This window comes from Cebus imitator, unplaced genomic scaffold (assembly GCF_001604975.1).
Source record: "Cebus imitator isolate Cc_AM_T3 unplaced genomic scaffold, Cebus_imitator-1.0 Scaffold375, whole genome shotgun sequence".
NCBI classification, from domain to species: Eukaryota; Metazoa; Chordata; class Mammalia; order Primates; family Cebidae; genus Cebus; species Cebus imitator.
Genome location: NW_016107690.1, coordinates 2,077,805 through 2,088,558, shown reverse-complemented (window position 1 = coordinate 2,088,558; position 10,754 = coordinate 2,077,805). Strand labels below are relative to the sequence as shown.

The following is a 10,754-nucleotide window of genomic DNA, read 5'->3' as shown; positions in this document are numbered from 1 at the left end:
AGTAGCTGGGATTACAGGCACACGCCACCACGCCTGGCTAATTTTGTATTTTCAGTAGAGATGAGGTTTCTTCATGTTGGTCAGTCTGGTCTTGAACTTCTGACCTCAGGTGATCCGTCTCCCTCGGCCTCGCAAAGTGCTGGAATTACAGGTGTGAGCCAGGGTGCCTGGCCAACCCCAGCTGGTCTTGAACTCCTCAGCTCAAATGATCTTGCCTCTGCCCCAAAAAGTGCACGCCAGGCCCACATATCCTTTTTGAAATCAGAGTTGGCCAGGCACGGTGGTTCACACCTGTCATCCCAGCACTTTGGGAGGCCGAGGCGGGCAGATCACAAGGTCAGGAGTTCGAGACCAGCCTGACCAACGTGGTGAAACCCCATCTCTACTAAAAATACAAAGATTAGGCGTGGTGGCGGGCGCCTGTAATCCCAGCTACTTGGGAGGCTGCGGCAGGAGAATCGCTGGAACCTGAGAAGCGGAGGTTGCAGTGAGCAGCTGAGATCATGCCACTGCACTCCAGCCTGGGGAACAGGGTGAGACTGTTTCATAAATAACCAAATAAATAAATAAGTCAGAGTCATACTCTCTGCCTCTTCTGCCAGCATCTATCCCCTCAGCCTTGATTTCAGAGAAGACCCAGGGATGGGTTCTCCATCCTTGACCATCCCACATGCTCTCCTGTCCCTTTCAGACAGTTCAAGTCTCACCACCTCCAGGAAGCCCTCCCTGATGTGCCCCTTTCTCTCCCTGCTGTCTGTTGGCCCCTCCCCAGTCACAGACTCCCCAGCTCCCAGCAAAGCACCTCCCACCCTGGTTCCTGGGAGCGCAGCCGGATGGACCAGCAGGGTGCATTTGCTCATCTTAGTGCTCATCCACCGTGGCCTGGCCAGTGTGGGGGCGGTTGTTCTAGAAGCCTCACAGCGCTGGCAGGCGGCCATGAGTTAGAGGTAGACAGGAGGAGGAAGTGAGAACTGCTGCAGTCAGGGCGGACGGACGGGGCTCCCTGGTCGTGGCGGTTCTGGAAATCCCACCCCGACCTGTTCATTTCGGGCACCCTCTTGCCTCAGCTCCCAGAGGAAGTTCTCAACTAGGGGGCGTGATTCTGCCTCCAAGGGACTTTGGGTGATGTTTGGGATAGTTCCGGTTGTCATGGCTGAGGGTGCTACTGGCGTGGAGTGGGTGGAGGCCAGGGACGCTGCTCAGCACCCTGCGGTGACCAGGGCTGCCCATCCCAGAGAACTTTCCAAGCCCAATGTCGACAGGGCTGAGGGAGGAGACCCGTCTGTTTTCTGCTCACACCAGACACCAGCATCAACTCCCAATGGGGCAATCGGTTTAAACCAGGAGGACCCCAGCGCCTGGGATTCTTCTCCTGTCTCCCTCCCCATTCAGGGCGTGGATCTCTTTTCTTTCTTTTTTTGAAACGGAGTCTTGTCCCATAGTCCAGGCTGAAGTGCAGTGGTGAGATCTTGGTTCACTGCAACCTCTGCCTCCCGGGTTCAAGAGATTCTCCTGCCTCAGCATCCTGAGTAGCTGGGATTACAGGCACACGCCACCACGCCCAGCTAATTTTTCTATTTTTAGTAGAGACGGGGTTTTGCCATGTTGGCCAGGCTGGTCTTGAGCTCCTGACCTCGAGATCCCCTCCCCACCCCCACCTTGGCCTGCCAAAGTGCTAAGATTACACTTGTGAGCCACTGCGCCTGGCCAGGGTGCACTGCAGCTTCCTGGGACTTCAACAGGGCAGAGGATCATGGGACGCAGAGTCCCTTGGCAGTCCGTGTAATCCCCTAACCCTGGGGGGTCTCACCCAGGATGATTCTGCCCCCCACCAAGGGACATTGGGTGATGTCTGGGGATACTTCTGGCTGTCATGACTGGGGGTGCTCCCGACATGGTGGGTGGAGGCCAAGGACGCTGCTCAGCACCCTGCAGTGCCCAGGACGGCCCCAAATGTTAACAGCAGGAGTTAATTTCTGCCTCAACACCTGAATATCGAATGCTCATAGCAGAGATGCAACAGCAGTCTTCCAGTGCAGTATGAAATCTGAAAAGAGGGTCAGGGGTTGTGGCCCAAGGTGGTAATCCCAGCACTTTGGGAGGCCGAGGCAGGTGGATCATCCGAGGTCAGGAGTTCGAGACCAGCTTGGCCAACATGGTGAAACTCCATCTCTACTAAAAATACAAAAATTAGCCGGGCATGGTCTGGGGTGCCTGTAATCCCAGCTCCTTGGGTGGCTAAGGCAAGAGAATTGCTTGAATCTAGGAGGCGGAGGTTACAGTGAGCTGGGATCACGTCACTGTACTCCAGCCTGGGTGACAGCAAGGCCCAGTCGCAGACAAAACAAAAGTAAAACCATGAAAGAAAACAGGATCTGCTAGGAGTAGTATTTTTGCTTGGTAAGATCGAAATGCACTTTATACATGAAATATATTTTATTAAGCTGGGCATGGCGGCTCACGCCTGTAATCCTAGCACTTTGGAGGGCCGAGGTGGGTGGACCACCTGAGGTCAGGAGTTCAAGACCAGCCTGGCCATCACGGTGAAATCCCCATCTTAAAAAAAAGAAAAAGATATTTTATTAAACCTCACTGCAAAGTGGCACATTTTTGCTAAATTAGTAGTTTAGTCTACACAGAAGCTGTGTGTACCCAAATGTAACTCCCAGGAGTTCTGTCTTTGCTTATTACGTGCAAACTGCAGTTCATACCTGAGATATTTTTTTTTCCCATACCTGAGATTTTTTTTTTCCTGGATTTAACCAGGAGGGGAAATATTTTCGTTGGATAAGTCCACATTTTAGCTCACAGGAGAAACAGTTTACCGAACTTAACCGAAAAATAAATCGTTTTTTCCTTGGGAGATCCACATTTTAGTTCCTACATGAGATGTGTTTCTGAGTTTTAACTGCCAGAAGTAATGTTTCTCCTTAGGGTGAGTTTTAATTTCCACAGGAAAAATCTGAATTTATCCTCAAAGAGTACAATTTTTGCTTGAGTCCAAATCGCACACGAAATATTTTACTAACTTGGAATAATATCTTTAACATTGGAAGTTCTTTTTTAAAACATCGGAAGCTTTTTAAGAACAGCAAGACCAAATTAAATAATAATAATAATAATAATCACCGATGATTACCAGGTGTTACTTGAAATAATTTTGTCTTTTGGGGGATGGGCGCGGTGAGACCCCCCCCCCATACCCGGGGGCCTTTGTCGCCCCAAGCCGCCAGGGGAGGGGTCCCGCTGCGTGAAGGGGCCCTAGGGAGGGTGACGTGGATCACGAAGGACAAACTGGCATTCGGAAACCACCAAAAATCGGCCCCAAAGGGCCGTCCCCGCCCCAAGGCCCAGTTGTGGGGGCGGGGACGGCTTAGGGCGCGCGCAGCGCGTACCCCGCGCTACGGCAAGCCCCGCCCCCGGGCGCCCGCAGAGTGACGCGAGAAGGAGGGGGCGTGCCCCAAGGCTCAACAACCAATCTTCGGAGCCGCCTTGCCCTGGGCCCGTCACCTTTCACCAATCAGACCCTGAGAGGGGCGGACGCGACTTTTTTTTTCCCGGCAGCCCCGCGCTCCGCCCCTTGTGCGGCCGCGTTCTCGGCGGCGCGGGGGGCGTGGCCCGGGCGCGGCGTCTATAAAGGCGGGCGGCGACGACGACGCCATTTTGCGAACGGCGAGCAGCGGCGGCGGCGCGGAGAGGCGCAGCGGAGGTTTTCCTGGTTTCGGACCCCAGCGGCCGGATGGTGAAATCCTCCCTGCAGCGGATCCTCAACAGCCACTGCTTCGCCAGAGAGAAGGAAGGGGATAAACCCAGCGCCACCGTCCACGACAGCCTCACCATGCCGCTCCTCAGCTTGCACAGCCGCGGCGGCCGCAGCAGTGAGAGGTGAGCGCCCCGCCCCCGTCCGAAGCTTCCAGAAGCGCCGGCCGCGCAGGCCCGCGGGGGGCTGGCCTCGGGTGAACAGATAGGTCCCGGGCGCGCGAGATCCGCCCCTTTGTCAAGGCCAGGATCGCGCCGGGGGCGGGGCGGGTCTGGAGGTCCCCCCCGGTCCTGGCAGCGCTCTCGGGGGTCGGGTTTGCACGCACAGGTCCGGAGCCTTATTCGAAAAGGGTGTGGGGTCATTGCTCGGGTTTGCGGGGGCGCCTGATTCGAGGGTGAGGTCGGAGGTCCGATTTGGGCGCAGGATGGGGAATCTGGGGGAGGCGAGTGCGTTTTGCGGGGTTCGCGGGATAGGACTTCATTGTGGAGGAGGGGAGAGGCTTCCGGTTGCGGGTCGGATTTGGGGGGCGCAGGGGGCAATCTGGTTGGGGGCGGGGTCGCCCTTGTCGGGGGCTGGTCCGAGGCTACGCAGGGCTCGCGGGGCGGGTGAATTTGCACTTTTCAGTCCCAGCCGTGGAGCTTGCGGTGCGGGAGCCGTGAGTGCTTCGCGGCGGGCAAACTACTCCCGCTGGCTCCCCGCGCCCCGATGTGATCTCCGCACGCGGCCGACCTCGTGGGCCACGTTTTTCGCCCCAGAGCGAGCGGGTGTGGATGGCCCGGGAAGCGGGGTGCGAGGCCGCGCAGGTAGGCGGCACCCAGGGCTTCTCCGCGTGGGCCCCCGGGGAGCTGGGGGTCGACCCCCGCCGCCTCCCTGGACCACGCGTCATGTTTCCCGGAGCGCGGAGGCCAGCTGCGGTGGTTGGGGGGCCCATGGGGTCTCGGCCGAGCCTCCCCGACGGCGTCCACCTAGGTGGGCGTCACTCAGCCCCGGGGATCGGGAAGTTTGGCTGAGGTGCTGACGGTGACGCCGTTTGGGGGCCCTGCAAAATGGAGGCGACTTTGGGGCCTGTTTACACTGCGCAGCAAATGGCTGCTGGCGCTGTCGGCTGCGCGATTGTGAAAATCTCCCCCGGGGCGCGGGGCCGCGTCTGCCGAGATGACGCAACCGCGAGGGCCCGGGCCCGGAGCGGGGGGGCCAGGGCAGGAGGGGGCGCGTCCTCCGCGAGGTCAGGCCAGGCCCCCACTCTTCCCCTCCCTGGGACAAGCCAGGGTTCCCGATTCTGGCCGCAGTGCAGGGTGGAAAGGGGAACCCGTGGCTGGGCTGGAAAGGGGAAGCGCTGGGCGGGGCGGGGCGAGGGGAAGGGACCCGCGCCCAGTGAGGGTTGGGCAGGCCTGGGCGATGCTGTCCGAGGAGTCGAGGCTCAGTAATCGCTGCCCCTGGTTCTCGGGGCAGGCGTTAGAGATGCCCTCGAGAAGCCTGGGGTGTGGGGCGGGGCGGGGTCCTCCGGCCAGAACTGATTAGGACTGAAGGCCGCCCGCGCGCCCTGAAGGGTGTCTGCGCGGAGCCCGGCGCCGCCTACTGACCCGCGTCTCTTGCAGTTCCAGGGTGTCTCTCCTCTGCTGTAGTAACCCGGGTCCGGGGCCTCGGTGGTGCTCCTGATGCCCCTCACCCACCCCTGAAGATCCCAGGTGGGCGAGGGAATAGTCAGAGGGATCACAATCTTTCAGCTAACTTATTCTACTCTGTGAGTATGGGGCCGGGCCTGCCACGGTGGAGTGGGGTGCGCTGGGGTTGCTCTGGGGCCGCAGGCGCTTCGTGTGCACCTTTCTGCCCTGTACCTGCGATTTAGTTTAATTCTGGGAACCCAGAGTTTCGTCGGAGCTAGTGTACAGACTTCCGAAGCTTGAGCCTTGCCTGAGCTGAATAATGGCCTAGGTCTCAGCCTTAGTGCTGCCGGGTGGGTGGCCGGGGTCTCGGAGCCCCGTAGGGTGCGTGGGGCTTCTGAACTGAGGGGTTGTGAATTGGGCTGCACCGTCTCCTGGGCAGGATGATCGGCTGAATGTAACAGAGGAACTAACATCCAACGACAAGACGAGGATTCTCCACGTCCAGTCCAGGCTCACAGACGCCAAACACATTCACTGGCGAGCAGTGCTGAGTGGCGGCAGCCTCTACATCGAGATCCCGGGCGGTGCGCTGCCCGAGGGGAGCAAGGACAGGTGAGGGGCCAGGACTGCCCGAGGGGAGCAAGGACAGGTGAGAGGCCAGAACAGGTCTGGCTGCCCGAGGAGGGCGAGGACAGGTGGGGAGAACTTACCCAGGTGTGCAGGGAGCACGTGGGGGGTGCTGCCCTCAGGCAGCAAATATGGGGGCTGCCATTGCTTTGTGGGTGGGGACAGGGTCCCTTTTTGTAAAGTCACTGCAGCCGGGTCACAGTGGCTCACACCTGTAATCCCAGTACTTTGGGAGGCTGAGGCAGGCAGATCACGAGGTCGAGAGATCTAGACCATCCTTGCCAGCATGGTGAAACCCCGTCTGTCTCTACTAAAAATACAAAATTTATCTGGGTGTGGTGGCACACGCCTGTAGTCCCAGTTGCTCTGGAGGCTGAGGCAGGAGAATCGCCTGAACCCAGGAAGTGAAGGTTGCAGTGGGCCAAGATCGAGCCTCTGCGCTCCAGCTTGGGCGTTGGAGTGAGACTGCGTGTCAAAAAAAAAAAGTGCGCTCCAAGTTCTGACCCTGGGATTCCGCCCTTCAGGGGACGCCAGGCAGTGTCTGAGAACTTTCTGACATGGGGGCTGCTCAGTACCTTGCCGTCTCAGGACAGCCCCATCTATAAGACGATCTGGACCCAGGGGGACCCCAGAGTAGAGCAGCCCTCTGGGTAGCTGTTACAGCCCAGGAGGGAGGTGGGCAGGTGCGTTGGTCTGGCTGTCAAGGTGCTCACTCGCGCTGTAGCTTCGCAGTTCTCCTGGAGTTTGCTGAGGAGCAGCTGCGAGCTGACCATGTCTTCATTTGCTTCCACAAGAACCGTGAGGACAGAGGTAGGTGACCACATCTCCTGCAGCGGGCGTGTGGGGGTGCCCGTCCCACCCCTTCTCAACCCACAGGCGCGGTCTCCGCTCCCCCACACCCTCGGGCATCCCAGCAGGGCCTCTGGGCACGGGGGCTCTGACATCTGACAGCCTCTTCCCCGCAGCCGCCTTGCTCCGGACCTTCAGCTTTTTGGGCTTTGAGATTGTGAGACCGGGGCATCCCCTTGTCCCCAAGAGACCCGACGCTTGCTTCATGGCCTACACGTTCGAGAGAGAGTCTTCCGGCGAGGAGGAGTAGCAGCCGCGGTGGGGCTGCACATCAAGCCCCTGGGGTCGCCCCCGTCAGCTGGGGGGGACAGTAGACTCGCTCATCTCGCCTGGGTTTGTCCGCATGTTGTAATCGTGCAAATGCTCACTCCAAATTAGCGGCATATTTCTTGAAGTTGAATATTGTGTTTGTGATACTGAAGTATTTGCTTTAATTCTAAATAAAAATTTATATTTTACTTTTTTATTGCTGGTTTAAGATGATTCAGATTATCCTTGTACTTGGAGGAGAAGTTTCTTATTTGGAGTCTTTTGGAAACAGTCTTAGGTCTTTTAACTTGGAAAGATAGGTACTCATCTCCCTTCTATTCTCTCCAAAAGCCAATAAAGTGATTACACCCCATGCACGTGGCTCCGTGGCGTTAATGTCCGCGACTGTGGGGAGGAGAGCCTGGGCCCACGGAGGGCCCTGGCTGGAGGGGTCGCAGGGGACTTGGCACTGGGGCAGCTGGAGGGCCTTTCCCGCGGAGGGGACTGCCTGGGCCGCGTCAGCTCTGACTGCTCACCTGGGGCCTCTATCTGCCTCGCTCCCTTCCCGCCCCAGCCTGGGCCTGCGCGTGGGGGTCGGCGTCTCCAGCCCTTTTGGGGCGCCTTGTCAATGGCCGCCTCGGGGGGCTGCCATGCCGTTCAGGGCAGCAGCACTTCCGGTGGGGGTGTGGCCTGCATGGAGCGCTTCCGGATGCGCCGACTGCGCGGCGGCAGCGCCACTGGCCGGCCGTAGCCGGAAACACCACCCGGCAAGTCAGGGCCCGGCGTGGCCGGGAAACCCGCTGGAAAGAGGAGGAGCTCGAAGAGATGGGGGTAGACCCGGTGTGCGGGGGCATATTCAGCTGTCTGAGCGATGGTGGGGTCGGCTGGGGGGACAGACCTGGACACAGACACTCCCAGCTCGTTAGGGCAGCACAAATGCAGGGAAGGGGGGCATTGGAGCTGAGGCCTTGCAGGCTGAATACGAGTCAAGCATAGTCGAGGGGGGCTGTTTTCAGCGTAAAAAAACAATTTGGGCGCCGGGCACGGTGGCTCACGCGTGTAATCCCAACACTCTGCGAGGCTGAGGTTGGCGGATCTTTTAAAAAAAAAAAAAACTTGGGCGAAGTGGGGGCGGGTACCAGAAAGTACCTCCAAGGATGAACAACATGGGGTTGGAGACTTCAAAAGGGAAGAGCCCTGTGTGTATTCCAGGGCACTGGGGAGCCATGGGAAGTGTTTGAGCTGGAGAGGGACCTCATAGGACTGCCATGGGAAATGGAATGGAGGGGCAATTCTGGGGCTCCAGGGAGGCCACAGGCAAGGCAGTGCAAAGTGGCAGAGGCCTAAAGGAAGACTCCTATTCCCCATGAGTGAGTCTCCTCTGTGTCTGTTTATTCCATCATCCAGCGGTATTAAGTGAGCACCTACTGTGTGCCAGGCCTGGCCTTTGCCTCCAGGGAGCTCACAGCCCTGGGGACAGTAACATAAGGAGAGAGAGGAATCAATGCCCCTTGGTGGTGCTGCTTGCTGGGACTGGGCAGAGAGCGCAGGGTAAGGAGCTAGCAGGGCGCCCCGCGGGGGGGGGGAACCTTTATTTGTTTAGAGGAAGTGGAACTGGAACGGTGTGGCAGAGGAAACAGCTTCTACAAATGCTTGGGGGCGGGAAAGAGGTTAGTGGTCACGGAGGAACAGGGAGGCAGGGTGGACGCAGAGGGACTGGGGGGAGGTGGCACAGAACCACGGGGACTTTCAGGGACGGTGAGTCCAGACCCCTCTGGGCTGGGTGACTAAGGTCCCAGGGAGCCTTCCCTTCCCTTGACAGCATCCAGCAATTCCCCACCACACACCCAAAATCACTGGTCGTCTCAGCACAGGGGGTGCTCCGGGTCCAGGGATGCCTCTGGTCGTGGTCTTGGCCTCTCATGGAGACAGTGACAGACCCTGCGGCCGGAAGAGCGCCCTGGCCGCTGAGGAAGGCAGAACACATTCAGAGCCACAGTGATCAGCGGGGTGTCCGCTCCTGGAAGAGGTGTGGGGGCCTGGCTTCAGGGAGGTGCTGCCCACACAGGAGGCGCTGGCCATCGGCCATCAGCCCCCAGCCCTGGACGGGCAGCTGCACCCCTGGGAAGCCCTTGACCCCCATCCCCAGCGCAGGCGGGAGGCTGTGGAGCGCAGGCACTGCTCCCTCTGCTTCGACCTGGACCGCGCAGGAAGAAGGGGTTGTCCCGGCTATCACCGAGACGCCGACCTGAGCCCCAGCCCTGCCTCCTGGGCAGGCCTGGGCCAGGTGTGTTCGCCGAGGGTTGGGGTCAGTCCCACAGCAGCGCCAGGGCCTGGCCCATCGAGGACTCGGTGGCCTCGGCCAGGTACTCGCAGCACAGCCAGTCCTCGAGACCCGGCGCTTCCCCGCCTGCCGCGCGCTCTGCCAGGCGCAGGAGCAGTAGCGCGCGGCGCACCCGCAGCCACGGCCCGAGCGCCCGGAGCCAGGGCCCCAGCGGTGCTCCCCGGCCGCGCAGCTCAGGCCCGGGCCCCCAGAGCAGCGCCTGCAGCGCGCCCCGCGTGCGGGAAGCCGAGGGCCGCCAGCGGGTCAACTGCGCAGCCAGGCGCTCCAGGCCCGCGGCCAAGGTCGAGGGCGCAGCGAGGCCGAGCAGCGTGCGGAGGAGGCGGCCCAGCTGCGGCGCGTGGGGGCCGGGGGGGCCCGGGGGCTGCCGGCAGACGCGGCCAAAGTCCGCGAGGAGCAGGCGCGGGGGCCCCCTCGCGGCACAGCCCCGCGGGGCCGCCAGCAGCAAGTTCTCCGGCCGCAGCTCGACCAGGGTGGCGCCCCGGGCCTCCAGGAACTCCAGGGCGGCGCTCAGCTGCAGGAGCTGCAGGGCCACGGCCCACGCGAACTCCTCCGGCGGCTGCGCGCAGGCCTCCGCCAGCCACTGCGCCACCGTGCGCTCCGGCACCTCCGCTGCCAGCGCCACCGCGCCCCTCCAGGGCGCCCCGGGCAGCGTGCCTTCTGGCGCCAGGCCACACAGCCCCTGCAGATTGAAGTGCGGGGACAGGGAGGTCTGCAGCTTCAGGCCCCACTGGTGGGGCACGTCTGCCCCGGGCTTGGGCACCTGCAAAGCAGAGAGGGTGTCAGGACCTGGATTACTGACCCTCCCAGCACCACCTGCCCCCGTGCCACCTGACCTGAAGCCTCCCCCGGCACCCCAAACCGCCCCCACTACGGCTAGGGAGGGGCTGCCTGCATCCCTCCAGAAGCAGGGGGTCCATGTTAATTTGGAAGTTAGTCACCTACTGTAAGGACTTTCAAGGAAATTAAGCCGGGCAGGAAGATGGTGGCAGAATGTCCCTGGGCAGTGAGTTCCAAAGAAGATCCCTGGGCGCGGTGGCTCACACCTGTAACCCCAGCACTTTGGGAGGCCGAGGTGGGTGGATCACCTGAGGTCAGGAGTTCGAGACCAGCCTGGCCAACATGGTGAAACCCAGTCTCTAAAAATTAAAATAAAATAAAAGTAAAAGTAAAAAAATACAAAACTAGCTGGGCGTGGTGGTAGGCACATGTAATCCCAGCTACTCAGGAGGCTGAGGCATGAGAATCGCTTGAACCCAGGAGGCAGAGGTTGCAGTGAGTCGAGATCATGCCACTGCATTCCAGCCTGGGTGACAGGGTG

At 60.3% G+C, this 10,754-nt stretch overlaps 3 protein-coding genes across 3 annotated transcripts in view; 1 reads left to right on the top strand and 2 right to left on the bottom strand.

Moving 5' to 3' along the window:
- Positions 1-938, bottom strand: part of JSRP1 (junctional sarcoplasmic reticulum protein 1) — a 12,557-nt gene extending 11,619 nt beyond the window's left edge. Inside the window, exon 1 of the mRNA XM_017507373.2 lies at positions 920-938. Coding sequence (XP_017362862.2) covers positions 920-938 — 19 coding nt within the window. The remainder of the gene's footprint in view (positions 1-919) is intronic.
- Positions 939-3,651: 2,713 nt separating this feature from the next.
- OAZ1 (ornithine decarboxylase antizyme 1) lies at positions 3,652-7,467 on the top strand. The gene is given in 6 exon segments (XM_017507478.2): positions 3,652-3,885; positions 5,359-5,416; positions 5,418-5,504; positions 5,807-5,979; positions 6,719-6,804; positions 6,960-7,467. Coding segments are annotated over 6 exon segments (684 nt in total). The 5' UTR covers positions 3,652-3,739; the 3' UTR covers positions 7,094-7,467.
- The window catches only part of PEAK3 (PEAK family member 3), a 10,680-nt gene continuing 7,188 nt past the window's right edge, over positions 7,263-10,754 (bottom strand). The window contains exon 4 of the mRNA XM_017507479.2: positions 7,263-10,196. Within this exon, the coding sequence (XP_017362968.1) occupies positions 9,402-10,196 (795 nt within the window). The 3' untranslated portion in view covers positions 7,263-9,401. The remainder of the gene's footprint in view (positions 10,197-10,754) is intronic.